The following is a 27,466-nucleotide window of genomic DNA, read 5'->3' as shown; positions in this document are numbered from 1 at the left end:
GTTTGCAACTTACTACCAAATAAGAGAACACACACACACACACACACCCCCTCAGTACTTACTTACACAAATGTATGGATTTCTGGTTGTTTGTACTTTCATACAATTGAATCGTGCGTGACTCACTGACTGGTTTTTTAATTCAGGCAGTTTTACAACTAGAATCCTCTGTACTGCAATACTAACATGAATTAATGTCTGCGATTTTTATGGACACGCTAACTTCTTATTCAACCATTGTTCCCACTTACATGACTAAGTGGAGACAAACCACTTATGTGGTTTCACTAGAAACACAAAATGCTCAAAGCAATCATCAAGAGTAGATGTCGCAAAGGCAGGATGTACACTAAATGCTAGTGCCTTGTCTATGTTTAACTGCATTTATTCCAGTTGATCATGCCTGAAATATCCGAATTAACCCAAAAGAGAACGACTCACATCCTTGTTAATGAGACTGAAATGCTCAGCTGGCAAAGGACTGGAAACCAAGCCCACATGCCCGTTCTCTCCTAAAGAATGTTCTTAATTTGTTGAGTTATTACATTATGCTCTAATTAAAACAACATATTTTCTATGCCTTATGCAATCTAACCTCCCAAGAAAACAATTATCTTTGGAGAACACAGAGGGGAAAAAAAATACAGCCTTTTCGATTCAGTTCACTTAAATGAGTTACAGGAGATGTCTGGTTTTGATATGAAGTCATGTGGCTGAGAGCTTCATGTCACCGAGCGTGTGACCTCAGAGCACTCTTGCTTCCACTGTGGTGCCAAAGCTGGGCCCGTCTCCTGGGTTGACTCCACAAAACCCGCTGCTGAGGCACACATCACAGGTTCAAAACCATTATCTCCCCAATTGGTCAGGCAGATGTAAACTTCAGTACTTTATACTTGCATGTCACAATTTGTTTTGTGGAAGCCAATTTGATTTGGGAATCTTTTCAGAAAAAAAGTCCTTTCTTTTTGGCTGCTTCTTTCCTCCACTTCTCAAAGTTAACCTCTCCGCATAATCTCTCTACTTCCATGTTTAATTCTATAATTGGAGTGCAATCTCCTAGACTGAGCCAGATTGTTTAGTTATTTCTCCCGCTGATTAGATACTTCTGAAAATTATTTTGAGTTGGCTAAGTGTTCAATCACAACAAAATAATCACAACCAAACCATGTACATCTTGCTATCTAAACTCTGTGTATCCCACTATTCCCTGCAAGCACTTGGCAATTTTTACCCAAAATTCCCCATTCAAGCTGAAAAACTGTTATAAAAACCTCGCAGTCAACTGTTAGAGTTGCACGTGATTTCTGAGAGGTTGGCGTGCGCTGTGATTACATCTGAGCTTGCCCCATTGTCTTGGCTCCAGTGGTTTAAAAATATCGGCTCTCAGCTTCCCTTCACTTGCCTAAGTGTTAGCCCCTGAAGCCCAGAGTTTGCTTCTGCCAACACCTGGGGGCACTGCGAAATGGGTTCAAGTTTAGACTAATATCTTTAAAATTATTTCGTTATAGTACATAGCCCCAGCCGTGTAAAGAGAAAGCATAGTCACACCCAGCATTTTAGTGAACTACTGCAACGTGCACAAAACACACCCGCAACAAGTTCATGAATCACTACCAAGTTAGGTCATTGGTGCTTTAAAGGCTTTGACTTAAGCAGAAATCCTGTGTGGACATAACAGAGTTGTGAGAGTGTTTTAGTGGTATCTGGGAAAACGTGGGAGTTTGGGATGGGCTGGAACGTACTGTCACTGTTCCCACTTAGAACATCCGACTAGAAGGCCCCCAAGTCTTGCTGTCCAGTGCATTTTAGGAAGAGCCGGGATCTGAAGAGTGCGGGTGCCTCACTAGGGCCAAACTCTGACTCACATACACGACTGCTTCCCTTTGATCTCTAACAAGGGCTCACAGAACAGAGAGACGCACACTACACTGTATTCCACCAGACCCCACCACGCGCAGGCTTTGTTGTCCAAGCCAGCTTTGCCTGTCCCACAGGTGAGGCGGGATGAGTGAAGAGTGGGACTGAGGGCAACCCCAGGCTCTGCGTGTCCCCAACCCCTGCTCTCCCTCTGAGGGGAACCCTGCCTATTTTCCCCATCTCACCTGAAAAAGTTCTTCTGGCAAATCATCGCAAGATGTGAGAGCACCAGGCTAACCATACACCTTCCTGAGCTCACCTAATGAGTGAAGGAGCCCTGGACCCCAGGTCTGGTGCTGATCTGTTGTACTGTGTGGGGATTGTGGGTGGCAGGCCACACTTTTGAGGCTCATCCAAATCTTAAACAACGAAAGGGGTTTCAGAGATACTCTGGTTTCCCAGGAAGAGTGTGATTTTCAAGTAACACTGCCTGTCCACCAAGCGCCTTGGGCTCCTGTCCTCTGGGCCAACAGAGGCAGGAAGCACACACGACTGTCAGCCCAGGCCACAGGCCTCTGCTTCCTAGAACAGGTACTCACAGCAAAGGCACCCATGACAAAAAGTGAATGTTTCCTCTCTCCGTAATGGCATCTTTTGCTTGACTCCTCACTTTCCCCTAAAGAACAGCCAGTGTCGCAAGGAGCAGAACCATCAGGCCGGCATAGCACTGGAAGTAATGAGACTCCTGGATGGCAAGATGCAAACCGCTGAGTGACAGAAGCCGAGACTTTATGGGCTATGGCCGAAGAAGTTCCAGTAAAAAAGACAAAACACTGTGTTACTGGAACACTAAGCACCATTAATCGGAATTCAAGGGTGACTCCCAAAACCTTTTTAACCACATCATTCTTAATCAATGCTCAAAACTGCGCCAGGTTGTAATCCTGTATTATTCATTTAAAAGGTCTTCACAAATGACTTGCCGAGGTTAAAATGTCCATATAACTTTACAAGGATTTTCTATGTAAAACAAGGTCAAGAAAACACGGTCACCAAAGTTAGCCCGAACCGAACTCTGTGCCTTGGCCTTCCCACTAACGGGAATGCTCTGAGGACCGGCTGTTCATCCTTGGCCACACTTGGCTTCCTGGTTCAAGGAAAGGCGCACGCTCATTGCAACACGTGAAAAGGCTGCCTTGACCAAGATGGTCATTCCCCCTAATGAATGTTTGGTTAGAAATGTGACTGGGAGTTTTCTCCGTGGAATTCGAATAAGCGTCCACAGCCTTTTTCCATCCCAGCGTCCGGCGCTGTGTTACTCGCCAGGCAGGCCCAAACCTTGGCAGCACCGTGAAACATAATCTGGGATTTTCAATAACACGAACATAATGCCTCCTGCCATCCAAGATTCCACAGTCAAAGTAAGGTCTAACATGTTAACAGTTATGTTAACAGTTCCCTGACATTACTAAAACATGTTTGTATTACGTTTGGCATTTAACAAATAATTTTAATTCATTTTAAATAGCTAAATTCTAATCTAAAGTGTTTCACAGTGATGAGGCTCAGATGATCTGCTTTCTCTGAAAGGCTCATTCATGGCAATAATTTTAACAAGGAAGGGAACATTTTCTAACTAATGCTTTAAGTGTACGAGTATAGCTTTCTAAATAATGTCTCCAAAAATCAATCTCTCTCTCTCTCTCTCTCTCTCTCTCTCTCTCTCTCTCACACACACACACACACACACACACACACACACACACACACACAATAAAACTAAAGGGATGCTCTCTGCCAGACTCTACATCAAGAATTTTTAAGGGTCATAGCCCAGGGACATCACTCGAGAACAGAACAGACCTTACTTTGAGTGTGGAAAGTGAAAACTTCTGCCTTCAGAGTCTGTTCACCGCTCTCATGCCCTGGCTGCAGGGCAGTTTCCGAGGGTTGGGACAAATGCACCCACTCTCTCAGACAGGCGGCTGTGTGGACAATGAGCGTCTATCAAGTGCCAACCAAATGCTAGGCTGAGCACTGGGCAGCCTTCTGCTCTTGATGAAGGCACAACTTCCTGAAGCAGGTCCCCTTTCAGTGACGAGGAAACCCAAGCAGAAAGAAGTGAAGTCTCTGCCCTAAGACGACGCACTCACAGAGCGGCAGCACCGAGGCAAGACTTAGATCCCAGGTACAACCCTCCCACCCATCCTGCTCTCTTCCAAACCACACCCCACCCAAAGCTGGGCCCAACTCCGTGGCCAAAGCAAGGCTCTCAGGAGGCAGCACCATGGAAGTGCACAGATGCAGGTGTGGCCAGCGGGGCAAGAGCCCTGAACAGGTGCTTTACCTCTCACTGCTGACCTACTGGGGGTGGGAGGAGCCCCACAACCCTAACTTTCTCTGACAGAGAATAAGTGGGAGATTCAGGTGCATTAGGTCCGACATGGCTGCAGAGCCCCATAGAGAAGGGCCTCTCTGTTGCTGGCGGAGGCTGGCGCAACATCTCAGGCTGTTCCCAGCAGGGCCTCCCAGAAGAGAGCAGCTGCAACTGACCCTCTGGGACAGGGCTCCTTCGCTCCCTCACCTTCCTTGCAAGAACATGAAGGCACACGATAAATGACTTAATTTAAAAATACTCACTAAGAAAGGACAGTAGTATGTAGTAGTTAGTAGTAAGAAATCGCCTACACTCCACTAGTACCTATGGTCAGAGTGGGGACAAGAGAAATCAGCACAGTTTGAATTTGTTGAATAACGTGACTTTCAACACCAGAACCATCTGGAACAAAGCCAGAGACACTTGGGAATAGCTAAAGGACCAGCCTCAGGCCCATGCATCTTTCTCCAGAGTCCACGACCAGAATTAGTGACAGCATCTTAATTTCAGCCCTAACAAATCTGGCCACCTGGCTTTCCCCCAAAACAGCAGATTAGATGCAGGATGAGGAATGACCACTACATGAAGATGGGCATAGCCGAAAATGGAAGGAAAAGAACAGGAAACATGCACGCCCCACATGGTTCAGGGCTGCCTCAAGCCTGCTCACCACTCCCTGAATGTGGATTCCAACTAAACCTCCAGTTCTCCGTGGGTCTGCAACTTGTTCGTCTTTCCAGATCCTTCCTTCCCACATTTGAGAAGCACTGGGCACTGCTGTACAGTACCAGGCACTCTCACAGGACCCACAGCAGACCTGCCAGGTGCCACATCCTCTCATGGGATGGGACTAGAGTCCTCTGCTATTTAATTTGAAGAACATATGTGATTCAGAAAGTATGGTCCACTGTCAGAACCATGGTACAGGATTATGTAAATGCAGTATAATAAACTCCACCTGACGGGAAGACATCAGATCTCCCTGCTGGAAGCGAAGTTTGCTGCAGACTTGACCTTACAAATCCCACCACAGTCAGCACACCACACGCTTCCTTCCCCTCTCCTGCCTGGTAACAAAGGGAGAGGTACTTTCACAGCACCTGCGCTCTGACTGAGAAAACACTCAGCCAACACAAGCAAGACTAGCAACACGCATCTTAGAAGTAGAAAAAAGAAAACCCAGGATAAACATGACCCTAACACAGGAACAGAAGTGAGAAGAGGCTTGCCAACACCCGGCATCAGGAAGGGAGTATCCTGGGTCATCAGCCCGTGTGATGTTTAGCTGCTCTGTAAGGATTCCCAGTGTTGCCGCATAGTCAACAATAAATGGCACTTACACCTACTGAATAAGAAGTTAACAGGAAGCTGATGAGATGGTCAGTAGACCTCTGAACTCAAAAAGATAGATGTAATTTTGCATACGAGTATATTATGCAATTTTTACGTAATTTTTCAATTACGTCAATAATACATCTTTTTGCGGGCTTCTATAATTCAGGAGGATTTTCTGTTCCCCAGAGTCACGGCAGCCATTCAACACCTTTCCCCCCATAAAACTGGAGAGTAGCTGTCGGGAACGTTACGTGAGGGAAGATTCGGGGGCTGCATGTGGATGAAGGGGAAAGGACCCCCGGGACTGTCCTCTCATGGGCATGAGAAAGAGAGGAGGTAGGGAGGGAAAGGGAAGGGCAGGGAGACGGAGAGAAGAGGCTGAGGTGGCAGGGGCAGGGGGGGAGAGGACACGGCAGACACCCCTGCCTGTGCGCTTCTTAGCCCATCCAGTGACATCCAGTTGAGGGGCGTGTTCTGCGAAACATCCTTCTGAGTCACAAGCACACGGTCAATGTAGAAAACAAAGCGGTGATGAGCAGGGTAACCTAACAGGAACAAGACTGGACCAATGACAAAATACACAAAACGATGTCCAACAAATGGAAAACAAGAAAGGATTCACTAAAACAGATTTAACAGAAAAAGGGCGCTTCCTACGAACAGAAGGTACCAAATACTAAAATTCCTCTAGCCACCATCAGCGTTAGTCCTGCCTTGAAATTCTGTCCTTAACTGAAGGTCCCACAAACGTGACCCATGATGAGAATCAGGTAGAGGTGGGAAGGCAGCATGAGATTTTATAGGTGACTAATAAATTATTACATACATAACACAGAAAAGTGGATGGTGCAGTAGTCCTATTTATTTTGTAGCGAGGTTGCTAAGAGTCAGTGGGAACCTGGAGGAAGACGTGCCTGCACAGACATAAATCAGTGGTAAATCAGGGCTGCTCGTGTGGACCAGGCCGATGAGGCATGAACGTGAACACAAGCAAGGCAGCAGCAGTTGGTGAGTGTGAAGAAGGGGCGAGCACAGAAAGCACTCTTGTTTGGGGAATTTCCAGAAAGTGGTTTTTGCGAAGTAAACTCCAGGAGTCCCTCCTGAGTTGAAAACTGTGGTTGGAGCTCCTGTGCCTGCCGTACCTGTCCACAAAAGTTGGGTTCTCCGCCTGCACGACTTATTAGGGATGGTGTTGTCTCTAACCATACATAGTGACACCATATGAAACGCTGACTAATTTCAAAGTCTCCAGTGGAATTTTGCTCAGGAATAGAAACACAAACAAACAGGAAAATCAAAGGTAATAGACTTACTTTCCTCATAAATTAAAGTTGAGCAACATTTTAATCAGGATAAAATTTCACTCCCAGGACAAATACAAACCACTAAATTGTCAGAAACAAAGAGATAAACTGCTGCCGGTGACCGGTCCTCTCCTGCCCCAGCTGGGACATCTCTTGTCTGACCGAGGGAAATATCAGAGAAAAGCTGCTGAAACCGATTTCTATGGGGCCTGGCCCAATAGCTCAAAGAAACAACTGTGGGTTTTTCACATTTTGTGTTTCTTTGGCTTTTTGGCTCTTCCAAGGCAGTTACGTTATATTTGTATATTAATATTGCTTCAGGACTCTGATGAAAACCTCATGTGTATGTTCAAGATGAAACTTTCGAACTAAGAAACTCCAATTTAAACAAATGCTTTAAGGTCTGTCGCAATTCTCCCAAGGCGCCCTGAGGGTTCAACAGAAAATCCAAGGGATGTAACTATCCTCTCGCTTCCCAGGCCAGCGACACACATTCTCCAGGGCCCATTCATGGCAGACATCAGGCTCTCGCTGATGACAATGGGAACGCACACAGGAGTTGCAAAGGAAGTGTGTACTTGGTTTTGAGAGTAACAAGTATTATTACCTCGACAGTAAATGAGCTACGTGTTTATGATTCATAAGTTATGCGTTATAAAAAAGGGAGATCATCCAGAGTCTAGTTCATAATTATTCAGAGGTTACAAATGAAACTTGAATGGAAACTTGTCAAAAGAACACGTAAATTTTAATCCTCGAATTCACCAGCAATTTCACTTGATCTTAGAAAGCAAATCACTCCCTGGAAACCCTCACAGTTGGCACACTTCACTTTGTAAAGACAATTCATATTGAGTGTGTTCAATGACTGTTTCAGTTACTTGTCTGAATTTAGGAAAAAGGCAGTGGCTGGAGTTTGTCAGCAATATCCACAAACAAACCTACCATATACTGATATACGAGTATAGCTACTGTACAAACACGGTCATTGACAATATTCATGCAAACTTACAGAAAACAGTGATAAACAAATGGGGGTGTTTCATCTGGAAGGCAAAGAGCTACCTGAACCCCCAAAAAGAAGCCGATGTAGCCCAGAGCCCTGCAGTCCACATGTCCACGTCCTCCAGGACGTCCTGGGCCACCAGGAATACAGCCAGCATTTCCCCAGGGCTAACACTGTTCCACCCTCTTCCTCCCCGCCCCTTCCCTGTGGCAATGCACCGTCTAATGATCCCCCACAGCAAGCAGACACAAAGTGTAGGCAGGTGAGCACTTACCTGCCCATCCTGTCCCACGTGGTGTATCTGTAGATTGCCCTGCAAAATGGATGAAAAAAAGAGAGATCAAGCACAAAAAGGACTTCAAGACACAATGAGACAGAGGCAGGATCTTCCCGATGCCATTGGTGAATAAACAGCAAAACCATTAACATCAATTTTACAAAACCTCAACCCCTTGTAGCAAGCAATAAGAACCCCCCAAACAAAATACTTAACCTGACTTTACAGGTACTATTTTTCCTTATAAAAAAAACTCAAAAAAACATTGTACCCCCCTACCCGGACCCCAAATGAAAATGTCATTTTTTTCTTTTTATTTTGAAACAATTTTAGACTTAAAAGAAAAACCAAAAGTGGTATTGAGAGGTCCCGTGTAGCATTATCACAACCAGCAAATTGACAGGACACAAAGCAATTAACTAGACCACGGGCCTAGTAGGATTTCACAAGTTGGAAATTCATTTTCACTTGTTTAAAAAATAGTAATAATTGCTTTAAGTCTGGTAGGTTCTGCTAAATGTCTCTTTGCAGATAGCCTCATTTTGACAAAACAATAACTTATTTTTTAAATGAACAAGGTAAGATTTCATTGTGATAAGAAGACAATTGCATATTATAACTTATGACAAAGGAACCATTAGTATTATCAGCAATTTCTTCTAATTCATTGCATTCAATTCCTAATGGAAACAAAAAAATACTGGATTATATACACAAGAGGGATTCAGTTATGAAAACTGAAAAAAAAAGAGCAAAATTGATTAAAAAATTGAAATTCAAGAAGCATTCTAATGACATTTTGGCAAAAACAATATAAAAGCAAATGTATGCTGATGTTTCCTTTTACTATTATATCAGTTTTTCTTCCTTTCCAATGGCTACCAGCAAATTAAGCATTCTGATCACGTGTGCCTTCCAAAACGATACCTTTAAGTTGTTAGTTTGGCCTTAACTTGTCTGTGCCTTTCAAAATGAAGCCTCCCTGCCCCTCAACGAGACATCCCAGTTAGCCTGCAGGTCTGCTGCACCACTCTTCACATCTCCCGTACAACCCACGTGAGGTGGAGCCCACAGATTCCTCTCCCATCATCGTCGAGCTCCTTAACTTTCACAGTTAGGACTTCCAGGACCATCTCCAAGTTCACTGTTTGCTGCTCTCCTTCCCCAGACCGATGCTGCAGCCCCACCAGCGGGCTTTCGCCCATTCACTTGTTTGGCCACATGCCAATAAGTGAACTAAGTATTCCTACGAATGAATCAATCCCCCCACTTGACCAGGCATTTTATTTTTCCACACAGTGGAATTCACTCAGCCAGGTGTGCTCGTTCTCCCCTCGGCTCATCTCTTCCCTTTGCACGCTGGGCCCACTGATAAGCCTGTGGGATCCAAATGAAAGCACTTCCCTCCTAAAGCACCCTGGATCCCCTCTCCCACCAGTGAATGCATGTCACCTGTGGCCTTCCTGGCACAGTCAGCTCCTGCACGCTCTCAGGAGCCTCTAACTCACATTTCACCACAGCAGCAACAGCCAGCACAGCACACTGCACCAAACGGGAGCTCAGCAAGCATCTCATACACGAGTCAGTGAGCAAATTACGGCCACCTCCACCTTAGCCCCCTGGGTTCTGGGAACTAAAAAGTCAAAAGGGCACTAATGTCTTATCTACTTCCTAGGTTGCTGCTAGAATACGAGGAGAAATGTCCACAAAGCAGCTCTGAAAAGCCATCAGGCACCACTTAACTAGTCAAACACTTCCCTCGAGAGATTCTCCTGAAAGGCTCTTTGACGATTCAGGACTTGCACGATCACTGCTGGGTCTGTAGCTGCTTTCGCAATTGGTGTGTGAGGAAACCCGACACCCGTGTAACAACACACCACAGTGCAGGTCAGGCACAAAGCTGCTACTATCTCCACAGCCTAGAAATAAGCATGTCCTTCAGCTCCCGGCCCACAGTGCAAGGGGTACGCCGTCCCACCGCATGCTTGGTCAGTGGAGCGCATGTGCACTGCTCTGCATCCACGGGACCAGGTCAGAGGAAGTCAAGTGCACTGAGTCTGCTGACACTGCCCTGTGCCACAGGAGACAGTCAACAACGTCCTGCAACAGATGGCCATCAACCACCTGTGACCCACACAGGAAAGCTTGAAAGAGAAGGTCCCACCCGAGGGGCTCACAGAACACCAGCAACGGGACCAGCTGGCCTCACCTTCCAACAGTTCAGATGGACAACCGGACCTTTAGACACCGACCACCTACAGTAGCTCATGCGTACAAGGAGCAGCCCTCGTACAGCTAGGAGGACGCCCTGCGTTCTCTCCTGATCCTGGATTAGAATTAATGAAACGTGGAATGCCAAAGCCCTGACACCATGACCAGAAGCCTGGCTCTCATGAACGTAAGGCAGCTGAGGCAATCCTAGCAGCGGCATGTGTGTGGAGAGCTGGGAAAACCTGCGCTGAAAGCTCACAGGACGTTCACGTGCTGTCTCACCAGATTCCCCGCCTCCCCACAAAACAGGCACTGGTCCCACAGGGCAGAGACAGAGCCGAGGCTCGTGGAGGTGAGAACACGTGCGGTCACAGGGGCAGAGCCTCCCCTCCCGCTCTTCCCACGCTAGCACGCCGGGGAGCTCCCCAGGTGGGAGAGCAGGGCTGGAGCTGTGCTGGGAGCTAGGTCTACATCTCAGATGGGAAGACGGGAAGCAGCACGGGCAGGGAGAAAAGGATTGTTCAGAGGGCAGCTCCAGCCAGGAGCAAAAACCTCGACGAAGCAAGTATTTACAAAGAAAACCAGATGGCTGCACAGATAAGCCGGCGGACAAGGGCAGGCGGACAGGCAGCGCCTGGAGTTTGTGCCCAAGGAAATGAGAGTCCATGGCTGGACGTCCACGGTGTCTGGGGACTGCCACTTGTCCACCACATTTGACAAAGATCAGAATGTGGGGAGCCCGGCAGGGAGGGCCTTCGGCAGCACTGGCGGTCGCCACTCACCTCGCTGTCCTGCGTGATCTGCACCTGCTCCCCCTGAGGCACCTGGGCGATGTGGAGGTGACCCTGTGGGATCCGCAGAGAGAGAAGACAACAAGAAGCATCAGAAGAAAATCAAAACCAGAGGAAACAAGAAACGCTTTCTGCAACTTCTGTTCTTTATTATCTGCTCACAATTCAAGAAAAGACAGTATGTGCAGGGGATTAGCCACTTCATAGCCTCTTGAAATGAAATGTGTAGTACGGAACACCTATAGAACATTTTGTAGTAATCCTTAAAGGAGCGATGAGGCCTAGGAAAAATCTGTTAAGTCTTTAAGTGTTACTAAACAAGCAAATTTCAGAATGTGAAGGACACAGAGAAAAGGAAAATAAATTTTCCAGAATATCAGAATTAAAAAACAAATATCATACTATCAACTCAGAGGGACCTGAAACCTCGTGGAACTGCCAGGCAGGGTCTGGGAGTGCTGGATGGCTACACGGGGGTGTGGGATTGCGGGGAGGGCAGTTGTGCATCTACCCTGAAGACAGGTCAGGCAATTTTTTTTTAATCAAAGAAACACTTACATGACTACTTAAACAGCTAAATACTAATAAATGTGGTTCCCCCCCCCAGAAAAAAACCGCAAAGCACCCAACTACAATGCAGAAATATTTGTAGATACAGGCAGACAATTAATTCCAATAAACCTTAACTTCGCTCAATGAAATGAATACCCATGGTCTTATTTAACAGTCTATCTTAATGAAAATGGACCTTAAATTATTGTAGAATTTTCTATTGCTTTCATTTTACTATGTCTCTGTGAACCCTGTATCTAAGTTATCTATTCTGGAATTCTTTCACAGAACTTTCTTACTAATAAGAGTAGTTGCCTTTGTGACTGTCCATTAAACAAAGAATTCACTATTTATAACTGCTTCATCTCCTTTGGAAAAAGAAAACGTCCATCTAACAGTCCTCATCAGCACTTTCTGGAAGCCCACCCCTTTCCAGGCAGTGTGCTGAGTGCAACATCGAACCGAGGCCACCCTGCAATGGGAATCAGGGTTCCAGGAAAAAGCCCCGGCGATGCAGGTGTACAGCGAAGAGGCTGGGTGTGACTCAAAGATCACCAAGACCCCGGGGGCAAGCTGAAAATGTCCTGTTCCCTAGCAAAGTTCCTGCCCCCTACACCTCGGCCACAGGATCTGTGAAGCTCTGGAGGCATTCCGCCCTCTGCCGGCACCATGAGGGGCAGGACAACGAGGCCGTGTGGGCTCGCTCACCACTGGGCTAACGGTCCACACAGGCTCAGTGAAGGACCCACAATCCAAAGGAAATGCTACGCAGTAACTAAGGCCACCAGCTTTTGCCACTGACCCCAGAAGGAAATTCCCTTTTCTTCCCCCTTTAAACAGGTGCCCGTGTTTCCGAAATGAGGAAGTATCTCTGACGCCTCCCAGGAGTACGGGCAGCAGCAGGGTCCCTTAGAGCTGACAGTGACCACCAGGTGCAGCATAGCAGGGGGGCCACGAAGGGCCCATGACAATGACACCGTCACCTGGTACCCACCCTCATTATGCAATGTCAGAGCCCCCACCCCTAACTACTTCTACTCTACCGTGGCACTCTTCCCTCATCCCAGGCTATCCACGTGATCCAGAAACCCACAGAGAGCCCATCTCGCCGCTCCCCGGAGCTCCCTCCCCGCTGCGCCCTCCCTCCAATTCATTCTGGCAGAAGGGTACATACTACTTGGACCTGTCCGTCCTCTCCGATCTGGTGGATCTGGACTTGCTGGGCATTGGCCAGGGCGTAGTGCAGGGCCTGCGGCTGGGGCTGGGGCATCTCAGTGGCGGGCGGCGGTGTGGTCATGATGCTCTCTGTGGGGAAAGAGACGGCACTCAGAGCAGCCAGCAGACGAGCCGCACCTGCACACCTCTGGCTGCCTTCTCTTCCCCGACCCCAGACTCCCACAGAAGAGGAAAGGAAATTCTTCATTCCAAGACCTGAGTCAACGTGTCCCAATGGAGAGCACGGCATTTGTAGAGCTCATTAGTAATAACCATTAGATAATGCAGATTTCTGACCTGTAGACAGAAGGAAGCTAAAAAATTGACTATTCACCAACACAGATGATTCTCATCTACTCATTTAAATGAATTTCCTCAGGATGTGTTGACAAAATGAAAAATAGGACCAAACTGATATTAAACTGTTTTAGAACAGCAATTAAGTAATATGTGTGCTTGGATAATTTAACTACAGAAAAAAGCTCTGCCCATGCATTTAAAGATACACTTCCAATAAAATTTCACTTTCTATGTTTAATCGAAAATGAGATACGTTTGTTTTGATGTTGTGTATTAATTTTAATTGTAATGATATCTCAATCAGAAGAATTTTCTTAAACACTTAGAACACTAAGGGCTCAGGAAAAAAATTTTAATTTTCACATATTTTTGTTGTAGAGAATTATGATGGATTTATCAATAAAAAAACTTTTAAACAGAAAAACATTATTATATTAGAATGAAATTCTGTGAGAGAAGGGGAATAGTAATAAGGATGCAAGAATAAAAGATGTAAAATGTCTGATAACCCAAGGAAAACTTTTCATGCATATTTTAAATAATTTAATGGTGGGCATCAATTTGATATGATATACAGATTCTACTGCAAACATTTTAAAAAGTAACCTATAGCAATGTGTCAGAAATTACATCCTTTTAAATTATTTCCAAGTATCATGAAAAATTGTAGGTGTCAACATTTTAAAATATCACCTTAAAAATATGCAAGGAAAAACACACTTTTTCAAACTTCTTTAACAGGGTACCAAAACCTTGAAAATCCATTCTGCTAGTTAAAAAGGCCTATGTAACTAAATACATTGCCAGATAATTTCTGCTCCAATGTTAATATGAAAAAAATCAACTGATGTTGCTGGTTTTCAAAAATATAACCAAGAAGAATGACAGTCCCCAGGGTTCTAAAAAAAACTGTAGGAGACATGACTTCCGGGTCTGATGGAAACGGTTTCCCAACCTGAGATGCAAATGATTGAATTTACCGTTTAAACTTAGCTCCCTATAATTATATATGAAGATCAGTTAAAATCCATGTTTTATAATTTATACTGATATCAAACTCCAGTGTGACAATGTACACTGGTGACTTGTGATCAAGAACAGACCAAGATCTACAGCAAGAGACCATAGAAGAGGCCAAGGGACAGGACTGGGGCAACCTGGGCCACACCGCCCACTGGAAGAGGGTGAAACACAAGGCGTGCACACCCAACGGGCCTCCACCTTTCCCCAGCTTGACTCTTTTCTGCATCCAGGGGAAAAACAGCTGCACACACAGATTTGCATGCAGTGGGGCTGTCAAGAGATGGTTCTCTGCAACGCTAAAATACTGGGCACTAAATAGACGCACACCTAAGGTCTTCAACCCACCAATGAGACCTGTGTGAAAAAACAGTGAATCGCATTTTAAACAATAAAATGTAGCCACCTTAAACTCGAGCACCTATCAAGTTTATGCAGGGTTGCCAGATAGGAGAGTGCAATACAAATGTTTTAATAAATTGATTTTTTTAAAAATCTGTTGAAACTGGTGGTTTTACGGGTTGTGTTCAAACTGGCAGTACTAACCTTGGCTAAAAATCTCATTTCTACCATTTATTTGGAAGTTTATTTCTTGTCTGCTGATAATTCAAAAGGAAACAAGACATCCCCAACTGGAATTGCTACCCATTCCAAATGAATGGAATCCTGGCTTAATTACATTTACTGGATTATTTCTGTCACCAGAATACCCTTAAATAATAGATGTTAGGCAGAGTATGCAAAAAAGACAATGACAAAAATCCCAGAAGTCCCTTTAACTAACCATCTATTTTTTGCTTTACCTAATTTTAGCCATGTATGCAGTATATTAAAATAAAGACCAATTAAATCACCAGCTTTTACAAAGTTTGTTAAAAGAAGAATACGTTCTGTGTTTCTCTGAAAACTCGTGCGATTCCAGCACTGGCGAGGAGGCAGCCCTCGGACCAGGAAGCGTCTGGCTTCTAGCAAACTATGCAGGAAGGCAGCACGTGGCAGGGTTTATGAATAGGAGCGTGAGACTAAATATCGTAACTCAGAAACTCATTCTTCATCCTCTCTAGACAAATAAACACCTAAAGGCTGAGGGAATGTAATTATGCTCATCTCCCTCTAGTGATTTTTTTTTTTTTAAAGCCCCACCTTGAAAGCCACCCTCCTCCTTCCCCACCCATGGCTGGTTTGCTGCCCTCCAAACACCTGGCACAGAGACCGAGGTCGAGGCAGCAGTGCTCTTACGTGTACGACAGTATCCATCTCCCGAGAGCTGACCACACAGGAAAACCAGGACGGCCCTGCGCCTGGGCACAAGTGCACACACACCTGAGTAGACAGCTCGTCACTCAGGCCGTGAAAGGTGCTGCTGATTCTGTTGTTCTTCCAAAGTCACCTGGGGTCAGCCAGCTGATGAGGTTTCTCAGACAGAGGCTATTCCAACAGATACATCCTGAGACACTGAGCTCACGGTCCCAGAGCTGAGCCTGCTAGGGGACACAGGCACTACAGACATGCTCACATAGCAGCTGTTCACCACCTACGAGAGGCCAGCAGCACCCAAGAGGCACGCACACCCACAGCATCTTAGAGGAAATGCTGCCATGTTTATAAACAAAGAAACAAAGTAAATGAAAACAACACAACTATCATGAAACTGAATTATCATCATCCAATTGAAAGAAACACTAATAACTGGAAAAGAAACAAACACTAAAGTAAGTATAAAAAGAAATTATGAAATCACCAGCCATACAACAGAGATCAGACGTGAGAGGGAGGTAAAGACCACCTGAGTCTCTAGTCACAAGGTCAGAAGCATTTAAAGGTTGGCAGCCCAACAACCCAACCACAACTTAAGGGACTCAACCCCTCGCCATTCACGTGTGGTCTAGAACAGCTAGAGGCACCACTCAGGCACTTGTTCGAAATGCAGAGTTTTGAGCTCTGCCCAGACGTCCTAAACCAGGATCTGAATACAACACGATTCCAAGGGGCCTGCCTACACATCAGCGAGGAGAAGCACCTCCAGATAGGGGGACGCCATGTCCACAGCAATCCCTCCCACGGGGAAACCTCTCAAATTAGACGATTCCTCCTTGTGTGTTTGGAACACACACTGAGTGCTAACTGTGTGTCCAACCCTGGGTTAGGCCATGTAGACCCCAGGGTAAAGAGGACAAAACCCCAGCCAGGCGGAAACTTGCCTTCCTGAACCTACGTCCCTACACTAATCTTTCAGGCCCACAAAGCCAGTCTAGTTCTTCAAGGAGCCATGTTAGCATGCCCCACGATTGCAACCTCTTTAAGTTCTCAAGACAGAATTCGTAACTGTAAGACCAATGCCTCGATTTCTCACTAAGAGAGTCTCAGCACAGGCCATTCACAAAGCACTGCTGGGAGCCCAACTTGTGTGGCCCACATGGGCTGGCCGCCTCCCATCTTCAGGAATCGCTGGCAAGTTAAGGCAAAGTATCTGGTAACTACCAAAACAACTGGGAGGAAACCGCTTCCTGAGGTCTGGTTCAGAGAGAACAAAGCCCTGCGAGGACTCCAGGTAACCTGGTCTGTCAACGCAGTGTCTCTAGAACAGGAGTTCCGGCCGACCCCACCCACTGCTGCCCCTGAATCCTGACCCCAATCCCAATCAAGGCTCAAGTTCCAAGTCACTACCCGGGGAGCCACTGTGGGAGTTTAAAAAAAAACAAAAAAAAAACACGTTTGTTAAAATATTTTGAGATGTCTTAGGTAAAAAGCCATATTCAAGTCATACTGTCATTCCTCGTGAACATTTTCCTACAACGCCTGAAAGAAAAGGCATAGAGAATTGTTTCCCATTATCTTGCAGGTAAGTCTAACTCAGGCCCTAAACTCGAAACAGTAATAAAGAGTGCTCACCCCTAACCCTTCATCTGCGGTTACCACACAAATAAGGACAACAATGTGGTAAATAACTACCGTAGGCAGAGGGAGGAAGTGAAGGAGCTGCTGGGCACAGCGCCTGCCGTGGTCCTGACGGAACCTGTCCTTCTGCCTCAGCACCCAGGTGGCATCAGGGTGCAGTGGCCCTGGTCTACATTCCCTCTTTACTACCACAGGGTGCCCCGAGCGGGTCTGGCCGAGGCTCCCCACCTGCCATGTGAGCAGGGTTCCCTAGATAACTGACACCGCATGTGTGTGCACAGAGTTAAGGCTACAATCATTGAATCGCGAGTGGCAGCTGTAGATTCTGCAGGCGGGAGGCCTCACTCGAGACTGCCCCCACCCCCACCCCACCAAGTCCCGCGATGCAAACTGCCTGCCTGGGGTGCTCTCCAAAGCGTACCTGATGCACTGTACGAGGATGAGGACGGCGTTCTCCGAGAAAAGCTCTTGACAGCCAGGCTCTGACCTCGCTGTTTCCGCCGCCAGGCTGTCCGGCATTTGGAGTCGATGCTCTGTTTGATTCGGTACCAGTCTGATTCCGTGATGCCAAATTTATAGAAGAGGTGACCTGGAAGAACACATCCCAGACAAAAGCCCTATGAGATGAAGGCCTGCCTCTTGAACCCCGGCTTTTTGGGAGGGACACAAAAATGGGATTGGAGCTGAGAGCCTCCCCTACAGGCATGCCAGCGATACAGTACAAATTGTTTTCATTTATTTAGTTTTTACATTACTCTGACTGGATCCACCCACACCAGACGGAAATAAGGCAACAAGCTAGGTGCTGAGGGCTCACACGAGCTCCCCAGACGCTGCACACGCAAACTCTCCTCTGCACGCTAACGTCACAGAAGGCACTCAACGTCCTGGACGTCGAGAATAAAATCAAGGTCTCAACAATTTTATCAGAACTGCTCTTCCAAACTCCAGCTCATAGTCCTGTTCATTCATGTCTGCCTGGCTGTCTCCTTCCCTTCTTTCAAGTCTTGGCTCAAATTAAACCTCAATAATCCTACCCTTAACCAGTCCAGTGAACCCCAAGCTCCCTCCTACCTCCACCCCCGTCCCGGCTCGCTAAAATTTGAGAGACTGTATATATTTATTGCATTTACTCTTTGCTTCCCTCACAGACACAGGAATCTTTTGTTTTGTTCACCCGTGTGTGCCCAGAACCCAGAATATCCAGGCGCATGGTAGGTTTATTGACTAAATGGTGACTGTGATTCATCTTGAGACATTCTCCCATCGCTACTTGGGTCTGAGGCTGGCTTACGTAACTCTTGGTGCCTCTCCACGGGCCTCCTGGATCAGAACAGAAACTCCCTGAGGACAGAAGCGATTTGTATTCCCAAGAGCCCCACAACCAGGAGGACAGGCTAGCCACAGAGGTGGGTGCGTGTCACTCACAGTACTCCCGTGGCTTGTCTCCCACTCAGCAAGACATCCTATTGGCACCCACATTTGTTAGCCACATTTGTTAGCCACTTAAATTATAGAGTGCTCTCAACACATGACTGAATGGCATCCAGAGACACACCCGCCTTAACAACAATGAGGAAACTGGGAGGCAGGAGGCCACTGAGGAGTGGGCGGCAGATGGAGACCCCTCACTGCCAGCCCCACCTCTTTGTGCTGAATCCACAGAAAGTAATGGTCATGAACGTGGGAACCGCAAGAAACACTCCTCAGCAGGGTGACCTCCTCTCTAGCTGGCTTATGACACTTCACTACTTAATGGAAAAAAAAATGGATAAAATTCAAAAATTGAATAATAAAAAGATTAAGCTAAAAAAACTTCCTGTTTTGACTACTTAAAGCATTGAGTTTGGACCATCTCCTGAGAATTCACTTGATGTCCAACTCCTAAATACTGTTCCTATCAAGACCAAAAATACTACAAATAATTAAAACAAAGGAAGTATTTGTTTTCTTAAGTACTATATTAAGTATCAAAAGTACCTTTTGTCTTGGAAAGACATTTCTACATTTTTTTCTATGAGCATATGCTTAAGACATCTTTGACTCTAAATATTGACAACCAAAATTTCTGAAATCTAGACAGAAAAAGAAATCGGGTTAAGGAGAGGTAGGCTTTATAGGATCAGAAACAACAAAAACCGAAGGTAGCTTCAGCAGCACTTTGTAATTCTCATGCATAAAAGGAAATACATAAATGAAGTGGCAACTCTTTGCTTCTTGATTTTCAGGTCATCTCTAAAATAAACACAGAATCATGAATCAATATTTACTAAGTGTTCACTACATGCTGGGTATGGCTTTAGGTGCAGGGGGTCGTCTCACAAAGTTCTGGACTAGTGACCAATTTTAGTGACCAGAGAAACCAACTACCAGCTGTAGTTACAGGAGAATCCGACTATTAACTGTAGTTGTATAGTTATAGGAGAACTCAACTACTGACTGTAATTACAATATAACTCACTGACTACCGTGGTTCCCCGAAAATAAGACCAGGTCTTATATTAAGGTTTGCTCCAAAAGACGCAATTAGGCCTTATGTTCAGAGGATGTCATCCTGAAAAATCATGCTAGGGCTTATTTTCCGGAAAACACGGTATAAGTACAGGAGAACCAAACCATTAGAACTACAGTTATATAGTTACAAGAGAACCTAACTCCTGACTGTGATTAAAGGAAACTATTAACTACAGTTATATATTAACAGTTCTATATTAATAGAACCCAGTCACAGACTATAGTTACAGGAGGCGACTATCAGAACTACAATTATATAGTTACAGGAGAACCCAACTACTGGCTATAGTTGTAGAGGAGCCCAAATACAACTGTGGTCTCTAAAACAGGAAAAGAAACGGCAATCATACACGGTATCAAAATAGCTTATTAGGTACATGGTTCAATAAAGAGAAACATTCTACAAACCATCTTTTTCTCCTCGTATCTTCACCCACAAGGGAAAAATCTTCCAAATGCCTCTGGGGATTAATGAAATTATATATAGAATTTTAAAAACTTAAAGACTATATATCAGACACACACGGGTATATAAATATAAGAAATGAGCAAAAACATTAACATGTAAATTCAACTTTGTAAAAACCAACTTGCCAGTTCAAAACCTGGCTCACATTCTTTGAAGAAAAAAATTTACATTCATATAGTTATACATTATCCATTTTTGAATTCTCTTAAGACGTATTACATAATTCCTTCCAACAGAGACTCAAGACTCCAAATGGATGGCAAATGCCACCGTGATGACTGCCAAGAAAAACTAACTAACGAATCACAAATGTTCCCCTGCTGAGAGCATCCTAGGGGGAAGGAAGGGGGTCGGCCGATAGGGCAGGAGTGGTCAGCTCTGCCCTCAGAAACCCATCGTCGGGCATCCACAGGGCAGCTCCAAGGAGAAGCGCTGATGGCAGAGGGTGGAGCCTCCTGATGGCACTGCTGCTCTGACTTTTCCAAAAGCATTCTGCCTTGCCATTTAACTGGCATTTCACATTTGTTGAAGCAGTTTATCTCTTAAATTATTATATGCTCATAAGAAAACCTCATGAAATAAGAATGTCATTACCCTCACTTCAGTTCCAAGTTGAATTATCAGTTAGGAGTGAGACCCAGCTTTAAAATTCAGGCCTCCCAGAGCCCACCCAAGTGGAGAAATGGCCGCAGCATAAACCCCAGGAGCACCTCACTCTGCCCCTCAACAGCACCCAGGAGCCCCACTGGGGGACACTCAGGAGACCAGGAAGAAGATGACGTCAGATCTCACACTGTAGCCTCTGCTCCCATGACTCCCCTCAGCTGGGCTATCACCCTGGCTGCCCTGCGTAGGAGACAGTGCAACTTCAAGGCCATTTCCGGTACACGGCCCAGTGCGCAGGGTCTCTGGGGAGCTGTGGGGCTATCTTATCTGGAGGGTGGGCCACTTAGCCCTCTGAAGCGTCTTTATGGGAGAGGCACAGCCCCTGGGCCACCCCAAAAAGACGAGCCTGTCCCTGTCTTTCCTGGCAAGCAGTCTGGCCACCACCTAAAGATCTGAAAAGAGTCCGTCACTGTTAACCACGTTCCCACTTTCCAGAACGCCCATGGTTTACACTGGTGGTTCAAATCGCAAAACCAGATTCCCAGCTCTCAAATAACGAGCCCCACAGAGAGGCTGAGACACACTGTGGGAAAAGGGAACAGAGGAAATCAAGCGAACAGAGAGCATAATCTCGCATCCTTGGTGGGTGGCATGGGGCTTATCAGTCACAAAGGAATGAAAAACACTACCACTGCTAATGTAATCTCAAATTCAAGGAGAAAGCGAAGCAGAAAGCTGAGTGCCAGCAATTTATTTCTTAAAATTACAGTCCTGACTTGATAGTGGCTGGCCTAGAAAAACAACCGAAATCTTCAGCCCTCCGAATGAGGGGAAATTAGCCCGTGTGCTCTCTAATGCTGGGGGGGCCCGCACCCCACACACCACGTTTGTCCAGTGGGTCCCAGCCTGAGGACCAGGTTAGCCCCTTCTCCCCAAGCAGCGGTGATCCCGATTGAAGATAAGCACAGTGGAGTGACACCACCCCTCGAGCCATCAGGGAGTCCACGGTGACCTTTGGAGCAAGGTCCCCACTGTTCTGCATCTCACAGGCCCCTTCTCACCACCAACCCACACAGACCAAAGCTTCCTCCCAACTTTCCAAACAGGTGCCTTGGGATCCCCAAAGACACGTGGTGGGCCCCCCCAAAGAAGCCGTGTGAGACACAGTATCTGATTACTCAAGAACCCTGGCCCTGTGTACAATGCTGAAATGTCTGCCGAGATTCATGTCCTTCCCAGGACCTCAGAAGGTGACCTCCCTTGGAAATAGGGTCTTTGCAGATGGGATTAATTACGTTAAATGAGGTCATACTTGAGCAAACAGCTCTAAATCCAATATGACGGGTGTCCTCATAAGGAGAGGAGGAGAGACACAGAGAGACCCAGGGAGAAGGAGGCCATGTGACGACACAGACGCAAGGAGAAGACAGCCGTGTGATGACGGAGACACAGGGAGAAAAGGCCGCTGAGGACTCCTGAAGGGGCCCGTGTCACTCCTGCAACAGCAGACTGGGGCAGGTGTGACAAAGCAGCCAATGCCTACGTTCGCCACTGCTCAAGTTCAGTGCTCAGGAGTTTGATCCTGTTCTAGTTTTTGCTTTTTCTTTTTTTGAGTAACGATCAGCAATGTAAACGAAACTGGGCCAAAAGGAAAAATGGTCAACAAATACTTTTAACCTTTCAAAATTCCACCTGAACTTTAACACTGAGAAGGCAGCGACTCACGACGCTTCCCACATGAGGGAGAGCTCAGCAGGCAGCCAAGGTCTCCGGGTGCAGGGAAACAGGACTTGACCGGTTCTGTCGACGCAGCGCCTTCCACCAGGCCACGCAGACTCCTGAGCACAGCGCGCCCGCCTGTCCCCAGCCGTGTGCTTCTGCTCTGAGTCCCACCGGCCCAGCTTCCCCTCCCCCCTGCAGAACATCCTCCACGCCTCTGCCTCACGTGTGTCACAGCCTGTACCACACTCCCAGGCACCTCTGCTGGGAACGCTATGAGAACAGTAACCCACCAGCAGACGCCATCCCCCCTCAGCCCTGGGCCCGATCCCGGCCGCTCTCGGAGCCTCTCCACAAGCCCCGCTCTCTGCCAGGGCTTCCGCTTCCAACCACTGCTGCGTGGCCAAGCTCCCCGTGACCAGCTCTCGGGGCTGCGACCACTTGCTATATCTGACTGCATACTGACTGTGCGTTGGGAATCGCTTCTTGTTCATCTACTGGGGGCGCCCAAAAAACGGATACAAGTGGGCACTTTGGTCAGCGTTGCTCAAGCAGTAGTTCGCCGTCATCAGAAGTGTCTGGACGCTGACGGTAACCACTTTGAGCACCTCTTGTAATTGCAGAAGTCAAACATGACTTGTATTCATCTTTTGTTATCGGTATATATGGAGTATTACAATTTTAATACAATTTTCCTTTCTTAAAATGTGTTTACATTTTTTTGGCACCCTCTGTATACATCTCAACAGCACTTCACACTGTGAGTCACACTGTCACGCACCATTACACGGTATCCTGTCACCGAGCAAACCCATGTGTCCTGACGGTTGCACGCACATTCTGTGCCGTGCCCACAGAGCCTAGTGGTGCCCACTGCACTAGGCATCATGCTTTACGACATGGTTGGCAGACGGTGGGTAGACCACTGCCTGCTTTGGAAAGTCACATTTTACTGGTACACAGCCAAGCGTATTCGTTCATGTTTGGTCTACAGCTGCTTTCAGAGCTGAGTAGTTACAACACAGACCCTATGCCCGCAAAGCCGAGCACAGCGATTGCATGTCCCCTAGAAAAGTCTGCTGACTCCTCTGACACTCTTCATCCGGGACTGCTTTAGCCCCACCCGAGGGACTGATGTCAGCTGGTTCCTATACAGGTTTCTCAGGAAGCTACTCTAAACGTTTCTCAGGGTCTGGAAGGCCCACAAACTCCAGTGTCTTTCCTATGGACAGGGCCCCATGCAGTACTGACTAAAGGAAACGCTCGATCCAGAAATCCCTCTCCTTGCTCTGTGACTGGTTCTGACGCCGACATCTTCTTTAACCCACCAGCCGAAGGCCTGACACGGCCCTGAAACACTACCCGGCAGGGCCCACCTACCCTCCAGCCACGTCCTTCCTGCAACCGCCGGCTCAGGGACGTGAGCCAAGCACAGGAAGCCCACACTTACACCGGATCCCGTAGATGGTGAGGGGGTCAAGTTGCTTCTTGCCGTGCTTCCCCTGGCCTGACAGGTTGGAGACAGCCTGCACCTCCCGGTGGAAGAGGTAGTCCAGCAGCGTCAGCGCCATCTTCTCGGCGGTGCGACAGTTGGTGCTGATGTGCAGCATGTCGGAGGGGATGATGGCACAGCGCACGCGCATCTCGGGGTTGTTCTCGTCCCCCAGCCAGGTGCCGTTGGGGTAGTCCTCTGGAAGAGAGAAGGGCAGGCTCAGACAAGCTCACACTCTCCAAAGGGCCCAGTGCTCAGCTCAAATACACAAGAAAGATCGAGGGGAGGGGGGGCTGGCTGGCAAATCGCTCCCCCAACTTCCAAGGTGCTGGCCAGGGGGACTCGGGCAATTCCTGCGGTCACAAAAGAGTGGGACCTTATGTCTGATGAAGACCAGAAACGAGGCCATCATTCCCAAAAGGGCGGCCTGGGTGTCTGCTGACCCGTCTCAGGAAGATGACCGGCACATGGTGTAACATGTAAATGTTCTTCTGCCTTCAAGGCTGGCTCCCGCAAGGCTACACCGCCTGGCTAACTCAGTTCAAAGCAAACGCAATGCAGTGCTGTGCGCCAGCAGCATGTGTGCCACCCACCCCATGGCCTGCCCAAAGCTCTCTCAAGTCTGACAACGAGAGGCTGCAGAGGCCCCGGATGAGGACGCTGCCCGACCCCACCACAGGCCTGTGTGTCTAGAAAAGGCGACATGAACAAGCTCTAGCCTCAAACCCCAAATTCTCTTTACAACTCCAGGAGGGTAAAGAGTTTCTGAAAAGACTTGTGTATGTTTTCCGCTTCGCCCTGCATCCAGCAGGGAAGCAAACTGGAGTGTTCTCAGAGTGCCAACGTCATGGATCAGAGAGGGAGGCCACTCGCAGAACACACTCCCTCGGGTTCCACTGGCTGTGGATCCGGGCCGTCAGCACAGGACAGCCATGCAGAGTGGCCCGTCTCTGGGACGAGAATCAATGCACAATCCTGGATTCTGTGACTCAAGCCTCCACTTGGAACTGCTCTGAGGAGAGGCCACTTGGCAGGTGGGCATATACGAGGTGAAACAAATGATTTACATAATGGAAGCTGTTCTTCTGACCTGCTGAGGGGTCAGCAGGCCAGCCAGCTCAGCAAGGACACAGGGCTCAGGGAGATGCTAAGCTTCTCACACGCTCCTCTCCTCACACTGAGTCCTTCCACTGCCCTGCTGTGGGACCCGCGCTCCCTCGACCTTCCAGCAGTGAACCTGGACGTGTACAGATCAGAAGCACCTTCCGACCTCCTGCTTGAGCACCGTGATCCCTCCCCTCTCCCTGTGGCCAAATGCCCGTCCCTGCCACTCATTCTTCCTGAAGAATCCACCATTTGCAATTTTCAGGTCTCAAAAGTTACTAATGACAGAATGAATAGCCCCAGGCCTTGTGTCTCTACACGCCCTAGACTTCGGCTTTCTTGAGGGTACTCTGAAATGGAAATACCCAGAGCTCAACATCCATGTGTCGGACGGACCCCCACTTTCTCTAGCCTCAGCAAGGCCCCAGCGATGGTCATGATCAGGCACGAGGCTGATGTAGAGAGAAAAGAGGGAGGGCAGTGAGGCGGCTAGCTCTCCCTCCTCCCCAGGGAAGCACTTCACTTATGATCACAAATCGAGAATACAATCTATTCTGCTTGGAAACTTGGCAGCTTTCCAAACAATCTCTTCTGACCCTAATGTGGAAGCAAGTTAAGGTGTTAGAGAGGGAGGGAGGGAGGGAGAGAGAGAGAGAGAGAGAGAGAGAGAGAGCGAGCGCACCCCCGTCCCAAGCAAATGTGGGGGGTTAGGGATGTTAACAGGGAGAGTTAAAAACCTCCCTCTGGGGCAGCCGGATGGCTCAGTTGGTTAGAGCGCGCGCTCTTAACAACAAGGTCGCCAGTTCGATTCCCACATGGGCCAGTGAACTGCACCCTCCACAACTAGACTGAAAACAATGGCTTGAGCTTGGAGCTGGGCCACCGGTGCGTGGCCGGTTGGCTTAGTGGTTAGAGCGCAGTCCTCATAACACCAAGGTCGCCTAACACCAAGGTTGGCAGTTCAATTCCCACATGGGCCAGTGAGCTGCACCCTCCACAACTAGATTGAAAACGACTTGACTTGGAGCTGAGCTATACCCACCCCCCCCACAACTAGACTGAAAAACAACTTGACATCCTTGATATCCTGGAAAAATACAGTTCCCCAATCAAAAAAAAAGAAAAAAACAAACAACCTCCCTCTGGGTGGCTGGGATCTAAGAGGGGCTCCAGCTTTCTGCTGAGTGTCTACTAGGCCTATGGGCTGTCAAGTCATGTCACAGCCATAGTCGTTACTGCTTCAAGATTTCTCATGAGCTTTATTCTGAAATGTCCCGATATCTACATTCCAGCCTCATGCACAGAAGAGGTCCCGACAAAGGGTGGTCAGCTCTGCCTTGCTTTGCCAACGGCCTGGAGCAGAGCAGAAAACCAAGTGGTTAGCCGTCTATGACTCCTACATCCTGCCCGCTTCACAGGCAGCCTCCCCCAGCCCAGCTCCTGAATCACGAGACTTGCATGACCATCAGGCGAGGCTCGGTAACCCTGGCAAGATGACCATGTCCTCACTGGGGTGGACCGGCGGTTGGAAGGACTACTTAGGGTGTTTGAGGCTGGGCTCCTGGCTTTAGCTAAGGACAGAAAACAACTCACAAATCTAATTTTTGGAACTCAGAGTACAGATGAGTAAGCAGTATCATTTCTCAGAAACATCAATGGTTTGGAAGTAAAGAGGGGGTGCCGTGAGCATATGCTGAGATATGTACATTTTCCTGAATGTCCTCACCAGCCAGGCTTCCCCACACGTGGTTCAGAATCACCTCCTCACTGCTCCAGGTCAAGTGTTAGTGCACAAACTGAAATTCTCAATGCAGCCAATGGACATCTGAGAACCTGAGTTAGTCAGGGGAGCTGGCCATACTGAGCTCATGAGCAGAGAGGAGGGTGGATACAATGAACAGAGAAGTGGCAGCGACAAGATGGGAAGTGCCACACAGTGGAGGAGTAGAGCTGATCGCTTCAGATGGAGGCCAGGGCCAGCCTCAGCAATGAAAAGACTGCAAGCAGATATGGCAATGAACCACCTGTGTGGAGAACCACAGAAAAGGTTCCAGAAGAAGGAGAGGCTCACACTGGCCCGGGAAGGGCCAGGTGCTCTGGGGATGAAATGGAGCCAGTGTGGTCAGAGCATGGAGCACGGGGCAGACCAGTGAGAACAGAAGAGGAAGTGAGAACAAACAGATGGGAGACAGGGCGACAGAGGGAGCAAATGGCCACTTCTGGGGCTACTCAGCAGTCCAGGAAGGACCCATGGCACGTAGGCATTAAATCTCAGGACAGGACCTGCAGTGTGTGAACCTTCCCACGGTCAAGCATGGATGCTAACTGACCGCGAATACAGTCAGACTGAAGGTGGTACCTAAATGACACCACGTTTCTGGACTTAAATGCTTGAGCCCAGGAAGCGGGACAGCATCGT

The 27,466-nt window shown here is 47.6% G+C and overlaps 1 protein-coding gene across 10 annotated transcripts in view; it reads right to left on the bottom strand.

Annotated features, from left to right (window-relative positions):
* Positions 1 to 27,466, bottom strand: part of BANP (BTG3 associated nuclear protein) — a 133,905-nt gene that overhangs the window by 41,832 nt on the left and 64,607 nt on the right. For 7 of the 10 annotated variants that reach the window (XR_004425181.1, XM_033128960.1, XM_033128964.1 and 4 more), the window contains 5 exons: positions 23,902 to 24,141; positions 17,565 to 17,732; positions 12,885 to 13,015; positions 11,150 to 11,221; positions 8,154 to 8,192 (listed from right to left, as the gene is read on the bottom strand). Coding sequence is in view for 8 of the 10 variants with exons in the window: in XM_033128960.1 (XP_032984851.1) it covers positions 8,154 to 8,192; positions 11,150 to 11,221; positions 12,885 to 13,015; positions 17,565 to 17,732; positions 23,902 to 24,141 (650 nt within the window). In the remaining 2 variants the exon portion in view is untranslated. The remainder of the gene's footprint in view (positions 1 to 8,153; positions 8,193 to 11,149; positions 11,222 to 12,884; positions 13,016 to 17,564; positions 17,733 to 23,901; positions 24,142 to 27,466) is intronic. The other 3 variants (XR_004425182.1, XM_033128963.1, XM_033128966.1) reach the window with 1 other exon arrangement.

Source organism: Rhinolophus ferrumequinum, chromosome 15, assembly GCF_004115265.2.
Source record: "Rhinolophus ferrumequinum isolate MPI-CBG mRhiFer1 chromosome 15, mRhiFer1_v1.p, whole genome shotgun sequence".
Classification (NCBI taxonomy): Eukaryota; Metazoa; Chordata; class Mammalia; order Chiroptera; family Rhinolophidae; genus Rhinolophus; species Rhinolophus ferrumequinum.
This window is presented reverse-complemented; position numbering and strand designations above follow the sequence as displayed.